This window comes from Arachis duranensis, chromosome 1 (assembly GCF_000817695.3).
Source record: "Arachis duranensis cultivar V14167 chromosome 1, aradu.V14167.gnm2.J7QH, whole genome shotgun sequence".
NCBI lineage: Eukaryota > Viridiplantae > Streptophyta > Magnoliopsida > Fabales > Fabaceae > Arachis > Arachis duranensis.
Window position 1 is genome coordinate 27,959,751 of NC_029772.3, and position 12,643 is coordinate 27,972,393.

Sequence of the window (12,643 nt, forward strand, 5' to 3'; positions counted from 1 at the left end):
CCTTTATCCAAAGATTTGGGTTCGTCACCATTGTTACTCCATCAACGAGGGTCGTGAACGTTCTCTGCCTTTCCTTCGCAAATAAGCATGAGATCCTACATGGTGGTGGCACTCTCGATTCCCTTGAGCTCCGTTTCGATGACCCAATTCTTGGTCTTTATGTTAGCTTTTACAAGAACGACATGTACTCTAATTGGGACCATCTCTGACAACAGCCTCTGCACCAACATTTCGACCTCAAAGCGCTGCTGAAGAACTGAAGATTGATGATTTAGAAGTTATAGTAAACTCTCGTTGTAAGTATAGTTACTAACCTAGCAATCAACCTTTCTTACAAACGTTTTGGTTGTCACAAGTAACAAACCCTTTTAAAATTGATAACCGAGTATTCAAAACCTCGGGTCGTCTTCTCAAGGAATTGCAGGGAGGTATGTTCTTATTATTGGTTATGGGTTTTGTAAATCGGGGTTTTGAAGATGAGGAACAAGTAATTTAAATGGCAGATAAAATAATTAAATAACTGTAAAATTAACTTTTGGCAAGATATGAAAATTCGGAAGTTCTATCCTAGTTACTCCTATGAGAATGGAAGTTAATCCCACTTAGTTAACCTTTGCGTAAGCAAGGGGAAGTCAAGTGAACTAATTGGTTAGATTTCCCAAGTCCTAGCCAAATCCTAAGGAAAGACTAGAGTTAGTGGAATTCCGGTTAATTAGCCGACATAACAATCAATCAGGAATAGCTGATAACTAAAGAGCTTCCAGTTAATCAATTAAAGCCAATAATATAAAAAGCTAAATAAGAATCTTAGATCTGAAATACTTCAAATTGAATTAATAAAAGTATCAAAAGTAACATGGGCAGTTGTAGCCAAATAAAAAAGTTGAGTTAAACATAGGAATCCATAAACTAAATTGAGGAAATAAATAAAGGGAACATTGAACCTGATATGAAGATGAAATAATCCTGAATTGAAAAGAAATCCTAATCCTAAAATAAATTCTAATCCTAATCCTAATCCTAAGAGAGAGGAGAGAACCTCTCTCACTAAAAACTACATCTAAAACTAAAAATTATGAATTATGAATTATGAAAAGTATGATAATGAATTAATGGATTCCCCCACTTTATAGCCTCTAATATGTATTTTCTGGGCCGAAAACTGGGTCAGAAACAGCCCATAAGTCGCTGTTTACGAATTTAGCTGCGCTGGTTTTTCGTCACTGCGACGCATCCGCGTGGATCACGCGTTCGCGTCACTTAGCGGTATGGCCACTATGACAAATTATATATCAAATCGAAGCCCCAGACGTTAGCTTTACAACGTAACTAGAACTGCGTCATTTGGACCTCTGTAGCTCATGTTATGACTATTTGAGTGTGAAGAGGTCAGGCTGACAACTTTGGTAACTTCTTCAACTTCTTGTATTTCTTCTACTTTTGCATGCTTCATTCCCATCCTCTATGCCATTCTTGCCCTGTAATTCCTGAAATCACTTAACACACATATCAAAGCATCTAATGGTAATAAGAGAGGATTAAAATAAAAGGAAATAAAAGTCAAAGAAGCATGTTTTCACTCATAGCACAGAATCAGGAAGGAAAATATAAAACATGCAAATCATATGAATAAGTGGGTAAAGAATTGATAAAATCCACTCAATTAAGCACAAGATAAACCATAAAATAGTGGTTTATCAGCTGCTCACGGAGTTTCAAGGCAGGAATTGAGGGGTTCGAAGATTTAGCAATATGTCGTTGTCGTGGTTTTTTTCAATTTTTAATTTTTAATTTTTGTTACTTCATTCTCTAATTCTGCATCTCCATAACCTGATTTATTATTGAATTGTAGATTTATGATTGTTGAATTTGAATGCTCCATTTTCGTTGTTAGAATTTGAGTTTGTGTTTACAATTTTGTTGGTTATGTTGCTGAATCGGTAATAATATGGTTATATTGAGATATTGTTGTTTGAATTTAAATGTGAAATTTTGAATCTGAATACTCCTCCTCTTTAAAATGAAAGTTTTAATATCAATGAGTAACTTCTTTTTTTAGTCATTCTCTAGTCTCTTTTTGTTTTGGCTTTCTCTCGTTCTTTTTCATAAAGAGAAGGATTTGGGGATGATAATGACAATAATAATGATGGTGGTTAAGAGATGAAAATAATAGTAAAGAATTTAAGTAAAAGTGATGGTGTAGACTAAAAATAAAAATAAAAATTTTAAATAATTTTTTAAGATTTGGATAATTTTATTAAAAAAATCAACATAAAAATGATAATTTTATTTGTTCGTGAATAAATTTAGTTTTTAACTTTTGGGTAGAAACTCCAAAATATATAAATAAAAAAATTTCTTCAATTACATGTTTATTGTTGTGATGTGTTCTCCGTTGCTCTCTTCGCTCTTTTCTCTTCAAGCTGCTTCGATCCTGAATTCCTCATCTACATGAATCTCTGTGTTTCTCTCTTCCTCAAGTTTCAATTTTGATCACAATACCCCCTTGACTCCTCTCCAATCCCTTTATTCAAAACAGAGACGAACTAAAAAAAAGAAAAAGAGAAACAGAAGAACAAAAAGAAAGAAATGGGTTGCACTGTGAGGGAAAAGCACATCAGAGCGAATCGGAGGCCCCGATCATCATCGAAACCCGATTCTGATTCGTGCGACAGAGACCCGATTTCCAAATCCATAGCTGAGTCTGGCCTCAAGCCCTTCAGGTACCATCACCATGTGCCTCCCAACAACAACAACAACAACAACGAACCTTCTTCTACCCAGAACACGAACCCTAACTCCGATGAAACGGGTTGGGGTTACTGCACGGAGGAACAGTTGGAGGAGATCCTCTTGAAGAACCTCGAATTCATTTACAACGAAGCGGTTTCCAAGCTCGTCGCTTTGGGTTACGATGAGGACGTTGCGGTCAAAGCTATTTTGAAAAACGGCCATTGCTACGGTGGAATGGATGTTCTCACCAACATACTACATAATTCGTTAGCCTACTTGAATAATAATAATAGCAATAATAATAATAGTGCTGGAAATGGTGGGAATTTGGACGAGAGTGAGGCTGCTTTCTCTGATTTGAGGCACTTGGAGGAGTATTCTCTTGCTGGTATGGTGTGTTTGTTGCAACAGGTGAGGCCTCATTTGAGCAAAGGTGATGCAATGTGGTGTTTGCTAATGAGTGATCTTCATGTTGGTAGGGCCAGCACTATGGAGATTCCGGTCCCGGGAAGTGGGTACCCGAGTACTGCCACTGTGGCTGCCACGGTTGAAGGTGGTGGTAATTCGGTGGTAGTTGGTGATGGTGGTGGCAATTCGGCGGTTGGTGGTGGTGGTGTTATGGCTCCTGCATTGTGTAGATTTCATGGTGGTTGGGGATTTGGGAATGGGGCAGGCTCAGGGTTTCAGGCGAATGGGTTGTTCTCTTATGGTGCTGCTGAGATGAATTTGCATCTGCAAAGGGATATTGAGTTCCCTAAGAGGTTTAATCTTTCGCCTTCAATGAAATCATTGTTGAAGAGGAATGTGGCTGCGTTTGCTGCTGGTTTTAGGGCGAATTCGAAGCAATTGCAGACTCAGGCTCAGGTGAAGGCCTTTTCTGGTAGTGCTGCTGTGTCGAAGTTGGATTCTCCGGCTGTGAATGGGGCACAAGCACTGGTTGAGCAGCCTGGACAGGTGGGAGAATCTCAGAATGTTGATAGCCAAGATGCTGTGAATTCAGTGCTGAGTAAGTTTCGTGATCTTAATCTTGATGAGAATTTGGAGCTTGTGGCGGATGATCAGAAGGATGAGGTGATAGTCACTTTGTTTCATCAGATCAAGGATCTTGAGAAACAGGTCAAGGAGCGAAAAGATTGGGCTCATCAGAAGGCAATGCAAGCTGCGAGAAAGCTAAGCAGTGATCTTACTGAGCTCAAGATGTTGAGGATGGAAAGAGAGGAGACTCAGAGATTGAAGAAAGGGAAACAGGCACTCGAGGACACCACCATGAAGAGGCTCTCAGAGATGGAAAATGCTTTGAGAAAGGCTAGTGGTCAAGTGGACCGTGCGAATGCAGCCGTGAGGAGACTAGAGACAGAGAATGCGGAAATTAAAGCAGAGATGGAGGCTTCCAAGTTAAGTGCATCAGAGTCCGTGACAGCTTGCTTAGAGGTTGCAAAAAGGGAGAAAAAATGCTTAAAGAAGCTTCTAGCTTGGGAGAAACAGAAAGCTAAGCTGCAGCAGGAGATTGCTGATGAAAAAGCAAAGATATCGGAGACACAAGAAGTCTTGGCTCAGATTAGACAGCGCCAAAAAGACGCGGAGGTTTGTTCTCGGACTCTATCCCCCTCATTTATTTATATTTTATACATTAATAATGTTACTTGCTGAAATAAGGATTTGCGATTTTTTCCTATGTTTGCTTGGTGAATTACTGTACTGTGGTAATTGATTAGATTTGAATCTCTCACTTCAGAATTATAGTTAAATGTTTCAACCATGAGGCATAGCTCAACTCTGAAAGTGAGCTCCATGGTTGGGCTTAACTGTAATAGAGAGGCTTGATGCCCATTGCAAATGCTTTGTGGTTAGGGCCAAGCACAAGTCTGAAAGTGCTAATCCAACATTAGATTGGTGTGACGCACAACTTGCTATTGCCATATTGACATTGAATCAAGACAAAGACTGGTTAGTTTTAATTAAAAACTGAATGCATTAACTTCCCTTGAAGTTTGGCGTCATAGTTGATAATGCAATCTTTTTCTTGGGGAAAAAAACAATCAAAATATTAAGTATCCCATCCCTATATCCTCTTTCATTATTTCAAATAACAGATTGCATTGCTTATATGTATTGGTTTACATGTTCGACATAGAAGTTAAATACCAACTATGGCATAGTCAAAAGCTAAAATCTCAAAAGAAACACCAAAGATGAAATGAACTATTGGTTGTCTTGAAATAGAGATAATGAGTAGTTACCTTTGTAAATGGAAATAAAGGATGTAAGAAGAGCGGCTTATAATTTAAGACAAAGAAGGATGGAAGAAGAGAGGTCTATAACACTCGAACAGGTGGGGAAAAAGAGAAACGAATCAGAGAGAAGACAGAGGGAGCAGCTTTAAGCAGCGGTGGTGATCTGCGGCGATGATCTGCAGCTGTGATCTGCAGTGGCGATGGCTTCATCTCTTCCTTGAGCTGACTGCACTTCCAGCAGCAGAGAGAACGGCAGAGAGGGAAGAAGGAGATGGAGGAAGAAGAGATGGAGTCAGATGGTGGTGCCTGGCGTGCCGCCGATGGCTCTTCTGGCAGCACCCAGTGCAGCAGAGAGGGATTCCGAGAAAGATAGAAGAGATTTTTGGGTTGGTGCCGGAGGAAGAGACTGTTTCTGAGTGAAGGTTCCTGAGAAAGATGATATCTTGCTTTTAGAGTTTTCTAAATTACCAAAATGACCCTCAAATTCAAAAAAACTTGCAACAAAACATGCCATTCATGTTGTAGATCGCCATGGTGTTGCTGCAATTACAGTTGCCATGGTGTTGCTGCAATTGTGGTTGCCATTGCGGGCAGGGTGATTCCGACACCGCAACAGCCTTTACACTGATTGGAAATCCCTAATTTTGTGCATACAGAGGCTTCATCTTCCTCAACCGTGAGTGCTGCGACAAACCCTAAAAATTTGCCTGTGTGATGCAGTGAATCTAACTCTCCCTCAATAAGTTGATGCATTGTACAGCTGGACTTTAGTCAGCGTAAAACACGGATTTTTGAGTGAGGGTAGAAGTGTAAAACAAACATTTAATTCCTGAATTATGTGAAGGGAGATGGTATTGAATAGTCTGGGATTGGTGCTATAGATTTTTCTTTAAATATGTTCCATGTACAATGAATAATTGTAAATCAAATTTAATTTAATCTTGACCAAGAAACTGCCTGATAATTTAGGAAAGAAGATAATGCGGCATAATATATACTTATTCGATTCCTTTTAGGCGGTTTTATTGGAAATTCATTTTTTTTTAAAAAGGAAATAGAAATCAATACTCATGAGTCATGATCTATGGGCCAGCGTTGTCTATTGGGAAAAGTTGAGGGTATTTTATTTCATTAGCTCACTTCATATGTCTGAGGTATTCTAGCTCTTATAAATGCATTTGTTTTAGCTAACTTGAAGAAACCATTAACATATCTCTTTGCCCATCTATTTTCTATTTTATATTCTTGTTTGGTATCAGGCTATTTATTTCGTGACATGTTACGGATATTCATGATATTTAACCAATCCAACTCAATGGCATCACCTCTCAGTTGTATCGTGAGATTTATCTCTGCAGTTTGAATCTACCCATTTGTTAGGAGTGTGTTAGGATGGACATGATGGACATGGGATTTCTGTTTGGCATTTATAAGGCTTTGGCCTTTCAGATCACAGTAAATAGCTTCTATGATGTGTTTCTCCCAAGGTTCGTATCAATTTGTATTAGTGCCTTCAACCATATGTTAGTTGCAGGAATGGTGCTGGCTGTAACAATAAAATTGTAGTGATCATTTGATACTAGTAAGAAAGGAAGTTAGCACAAAGCCAGCCTGCATAGCCAAGGGGGCTGCAGAGCATCCTGGCAGAGCATCCTGGAATGTTAGGATCCAATTTAAATATATGGGACTCAAGATCCACATCAGAAGTTTGAGATTCTTGTGTGGCATATATATGGCCTTCAGCTGGCTCTCCTACCTTGCAATGGTTGGTTCTGTGAATGTAGCTCCGTTTGTCATTGTTCTCTGTTATGCTAATAAACTTAAACATCAAATTCTGTCCCTTAAGGTTGCGTTTGGTTCTGAGAACAGAATAAGATAGCACACTGAAAATAAGACACAAAGGACAGACACAAAAATTAGTATTTTTGTATTTTGTTTGGGGATAAACTAAATATAAGAAACAACAAATTATAAAAGTCTAATTTACCTTCATGTTTATCTATACAGAAAATTTAGAAAGAAAAATTTAATGATATAAATCTAATTATGAAAAATTGATAGGAATAATGAAAGGAAAAATGAAAAAATAAGTCTTTCTTACTAGTGTTTTTGTGTTCTTTTTGTCAAAAAAGACACAAAATATACTAATTCAATGTCTTAGGACACAATGTTTGTATCTATGTCTCATTTGCCAAACATGATTTTGTGTACATGTCCTTGTCTTAGTGTCTTATACCTGTAAACAAATGCAACCTAAGTTGAAATCTCTTGTATTGTACTGACGTACTAGGTTTGGAACTCATGGAATTGAATTAATTTCAATTAATCGAATGAACTACTTCAGTAATTCTGTTTATTTCTAGCCTTGATCATTTTTGTTACCTTAAGATCTGGTCCCAATCCAGTTATCAGGTAAGAGATCCTGCCTACTTTTCGTTATTGAGTTGCCACTTGAAAAGTAAATTTTCTCAGTTCTTGAGGATCCTAAATTGTACAACTATGGAGTGTTATAATCTTGGGGGATTATCATCTTATTATTGCTCATTATTAAATCTGCAAAAACACTTGTCAAATAAATTGTTTAGTGTTTCTAATACATAGTTAAACCATTGATTTTCTATAATGACTTATGACAGGTTAAGTGGAAAGAAGAGGTGAAGGCTAAAGAGGAAGCTTCAGCACTAATCGAAGAGGAGCGCCACTCTAAGGAAGCAGCTGAATCTAATAATAAGAGGAAACTCGAGGCTCTACGTCTGAAGATTGAGATAGATTTCCAGCGCCACAAGGACGATCTACTGCGACTTGAGCAAGAGCTCTCACGGCTTAAAGCGTCTGCACAGTCTGCCGAGCTGCATCATCAGTCAAATGCTGCTTCACCTGTTGGTGGCAACTCTGAGGGCGCAATGCCCCAGAGAGATACAATTGCCAAGCTACTTCAAGAACTAAATAATCTAGAGGATTATTCGGAGAAGGAAGTCAATGGCAACAGAGAATGCATTATATGCATGAAAGATGAAGTTTCCGTTGTTTTCTTGCCGTGTGCACACCAAGTTATGTGTGCCGGTTGCGGCGATGAGTATGGAAGAAAGGGAAAAGCTGCTTGTCCTTGCTGCAGGGTTCCGATCCAACAGCGAATTCGGGTGTTTGGTGCAAGCTCATAGGTTATTTTACAGTTTTTTTGTTTCAATGGGTAATGACCAGGTATAAGCTTTGAATTTTTACAATTATTACTTTGGAATTAATATTTGGGACTACTTATCTCCTATGATCTCACATTGCATACAGTGAGAACTTAGCATGTTGAGGAATTATTATATATTAATTATATAATAATTATTATTGTGTAAATAAAAGGCAAAGTCTTGGGCTCTTGGCATTACACTGTATCTTGGAACGTCTGTAATTTTGTTGGTTCCTGCCTTGGCTTGAAAATATAAGGAATAAGAGTTTTGGTTTGAAAAACAGTCTAAAGATTAAACTTATTAAGAATCGCTTATTTCTATTCACTTGTCTAAACGGTGATAAAAATGTCAGTTAAATACTCTCACACTCAATACAATCTATTGTTTTCATAATTGGACATGCATTTTGTTTGGTTATATTTGTATGGCATTCCTCGTATCCGATTAGTTAAATTTTATTCCTTTATGAATTTCTAAGTTTAATTTGACTTTAAACGTATATTGTTGCGTGGGATGTACTTTAGAACTTACGAAAACATGACTGGTTGAGAATATTTGTAAGGCTGCATTTGGTTTTGAAAATAGCACAAGGTATAATATTGAGAATACAACACAAAAAATACAGATATAAAAATTAATATTTTTGTATTTTGTTCAATGCTAAATTGAATATAACAAAAATAGATAATAAAAATTCCAATTTATCTTATTTTTTTTCAAACAAAATTTAGGATGGTAAAAACTATAATTATAAAAATTTGATAGTGACAATAAAAGGAAAAAGAAAAAAAAAATAAATTGTCTTTGTCCAGCATCTTTGTAGTATACTAATTCCATGTCTCAGTTTTTGTTTGTCTTATATGCAAAACATGATTTTATATCACTGTATTCATATTCCAGTATCTGTGATTATAAACAAATGCAGTCTAAGAAATTTTGTTGTTTAAGCTAGTAAGGGATAAAGCAAGTGTTAGATAATTGAAATGAATTCATATATGAAGGTATTTATATGGTGGTCGATGAGCCAACCTGTTTGGGAGTTAAATTACAGAGCTCTCGTGAGTAGTTGATCTCTTGTTGATTATCGGATAGTTATTCAATTTGTTTGCTAAGTCTAGGTGATAACGGTTCAGTTGTGCCTGGGAGAATATTGCTTCGGGCGTGAGATTCCTGGGTTGAAGATAATGGTGTCTTGCTCACCAGTCGGCTAGGTCTTTGAGGGTCCCTTCTTATTGGGCCAACTGGTATTGGGCCTAGGTCGAATTTTTGTGATTTGAACGCTTATTGGGCTAGATGGGTGCTGGACTTCAATCTATTACGCCTATATCGAAATAATGCTCCTATTCAAGTAATTAGTTGTTAGTCAGTGGGCAAGTGAGATAAACACGTACAAACTACAAAGTGTTGATTCAATCTTGTAGAATTTTAAGCTTACTTATCCATCGATTATAGATTCAGGTTGGAATCATATTCTTTGTTATCTTATTTTAGTACATAGAAGGGAGGTTCATGTTTTTCTTTTTCTTTTTTTGGTTTTTCATGATATCTTTCATTCTCGCATGCTAAAAGTTAATCTGTCGCGGATTGGAGCTCCATTTAAGGGTTTGTCGCTGGCCAATGGATTGCTGGATGTACAAGGCAGGATTTGAATCCCAACACCTGTTTAAGCGGTGTTAAATTTTGTGTTCTTTGCCATTGAGAAGAAGAAATTAAAAAGGGATGAAGAAGAAGAGAGAGGCTTGAAAAAAGACAAAGGAGGTGAGGGATTCACCTTTACTCTGAGTATTACAAAATTATCAATACTTTCTCACTAACTTTTTTACTAACAAACATGTACTCATATATGTACTCTACTAACATTCTCCCTCAAGTTGTAGCTTGAGACAAACTGCAACTTGATACTATAAGAGAAGCCAGATTAACTAGATAACCCATAAGAAAATAAAAGAAGAAGATATGAAGACAGATTGTAATGACGGAATCAAGTGACATTCCCCCTCAAGCTTGGAGTGTACATATTGTATAATCCAAGCTTGGAAAAACATGTTTGAAATGGTCCTGGAGATAACAGTTTGGTGAGGATGTCAGCAACTTGAGCCTTGGTGGAAATCAGAAGCAACTTCAATAAACCAGAAATGGCTCTCTCTCTCTCTAACAACATGGCAGTCGACTTCAATATGTTTCGTCCTCTCATGAAATACTGGTATGGCAGCTATGTAGAGTGCAGATTGACTATCACAATAAAGGGGTATAGGCTTTGTAACCGGGAGGTGGAGATTGGCAAGGATGAAGGAGATCCATTGAGCCTCACAAACAGCTAGAGTAAGTGTGTGATACTCTGCCTCAGAGGATGATCGAGCCACAGTGGGTTGCTTTTTGCTCTTCCATGATATAAGGGAGCTGCCAAGATAGAAGCAGTAACCAGTTACAGACCGCCTTGTATCGAGGCAGACTGCCCAATCGGCATCCGAGAAGCCTGTTGGAGAGACGTTTGAGGATGTAGCAAAGAACAAGCCAGTGGCTGGTGACTGTTTGAGATACTTAAGCACACATAAAGTCGCTGTGTAGTGAGCTTGGGTTGGACAATCTAAACAATGACTCAACTTTCCCATTGCGAAAGCGATATCTGGCCTAGTTGTGGTCAATTAAACTAACCTTCCAATTAATCGCCTATAATGGGGAACATCTGAGTAGATTGGAGCACTATCTTTTGCCAATTTTGCTGAATAGTCCATCGGAGTAGAAGTCGATTTGCAATCTATCATGCCAAATTCCTCAAGCAAGTCAATGACATATTTTCTCTGATTCATAGTGATACCCTTTGATCTTCTTGCAATCTCCAAACCTAAAAAGTATTTTAGTGCTCCAATATCTTTAATTTTAAAGGCCTCATCCAGCTTTTGCTTTAGAAAATTGATCTCTGCCAAGTTAGAGCCTGCTAAAATCAGATCATCTACATAAACCAAAACGGTTGTGAGATGATCATCTTCCATCTTAGTAAAGAGAGAGTAAGCGTGTCTTGATTGAGTATATCCAAGGCCTAACAACATGCTTGTAAGCTTTACATTCCATTGCCGACTAACTTGTTTCAACCCATACAAGGATTTCTGAAGCTTGCACACAAGATTACTTTTCGGCACTGTAAAGCCTTGAGGGATCTTCATGTAAAATTCTTCATCTAAGTCCCCATGTAGGAAAATTGTGTTGACATCCAGTTGCTGTATATGCCAGTTTTTTGCAGCTCTAATTGCTAAAAACATTCTCAAAGTTGCCATTTTAGCAACTGGACTATAAGTGTCAAAGAAATCAAACCCGGGTGTTTGTGTGTACCCCTTTGCTACCAATCGAGCCTTGTGTCGTTCAATGCTCCCATATGGCTTCGATTTTGTTTTAAACACCCATTTGCATTCGATGGCATGCTTACCCGGAGGTAAAGAAGTGAGAGACCAAGTGTTATTCATATCCAACGCTTTCAATTCAGCTGATATAGCTTCTCTCCAACAAGAGTGTGCAATAACCTCCTCATAGTGTTTGGGCTCGATGGAGGATGCAATAGCCACGGAAAGAATTTTATGATTAGATGTGATGCCAGGGCATCTTGGCCAGTTTACTGACCTTTTCTTTATTGTTTTAGGGTAGTTTCATGCATTTTCTTAGTAAATAGGCAAGTTTTGGATGAAAATACACTTACACCTTGATTCAAGCAATTATTGTGAACTTTACATGATTTTATGAGGATTAGGCAGGAATTGTATGATAAAATTGATGATGCATAATCTCATCATTTGGAACAGAGCTTTGATGCACCTTAATTGCTTGATTTTAGGACAAAGGAAGCAAGGAAGAGCCACATTAGTAGCCACGTTAATCTAGTTAACGTGACCACTAACGTGGAATGGGAAGAAGCTTGTAGCGTTAATGAGAAAAGTGATCACCAATAACGCCTTCGAAGCCATCATAGCCCACGTTAACTGCCATGTTAACTACATCAACGTGGTAGTTAACGTGGAGGAAGAAGAAAGTGCCACTAACGCTCCAAATTGGCACAATTGGCCACGTTAAGAGTCACGTTAACTTAGTTAACGTGAACTCTAACGTGGAGGAAGAAGAAAGTGCCAACGTTAGTGACACTCACCTTTGTCACAAACGTTGGACTAAGCCAATATTGCCCACGTTAGTGGTCACGTTAAGACCACTAACGTGAAGAGTAACGTGGAGCCAAGTGATGAGAGAACTTTTGCGTGGTTTAGAAATTTGCGGATAAATCCTCGTTGCAAGTATAGTTTCTAAACCTTCAAAAGTCCTTTCATACAAACGTTTTGGTTGTCACAAGTAACAAACCCCTTTGAAATTGATAACCAAGTATTCAAACCTCGAGTCGTCATCAATTGTAATGAGAATTGGATTTTTCTCCCACTTTATTAACCTCTAACTATGAAGGTAAGTTAAGTGGATGAATTAATTCTTGAAGAATTCCAATTCTCAATCAACAAT

At 37.9% G+C, this 12,643-nt stretch overlaps 2 protein-coding genes across 2 annotated transcripts; one reads left to right on the forward strand and one right to left on the reverse strand.

Moving 5' to 3' along the window:
• Positions 1–2,388: 2,388 nt before the first annotated feature.
• On the forward strand, positions 2,389–8,469 carry LOC107483267 (MND1-interacting protein 1). The gene is made up of 2 exons (XM_016103899.3): positions 2,389–4,317; positions 7,604–8,469. The coding sequence occupies exons 1-2, from the start codon at positions 2,590–2,592 to the stop codon at positions 8,126–8,128; spliced, it is 2,253 nt and encodes a 750-aa protein (XP_015959385.1). The 5' UTR covers positions 2,389–2,589; the 3' UTR covers positions 8,129–8,469.
• Positions 8,470–10,233: 1,764 nt separating this feature from the next.
• LOC107483410 (secreted RxLR effector protein 161-like) lies at positions 10,234–10,761 on the reverse strand. The gene has a single exon (XM_016104028.1). It carries the CDS (start codon positions 10,759–10,761, stop codon positions 10,234–10,236), a length of 528 nt encoding a protein of 175 aa, XP_015959514.1.
• Between the last annotated feature and the right edge of the window lie 1,882 nt (positions 10,762–12,643).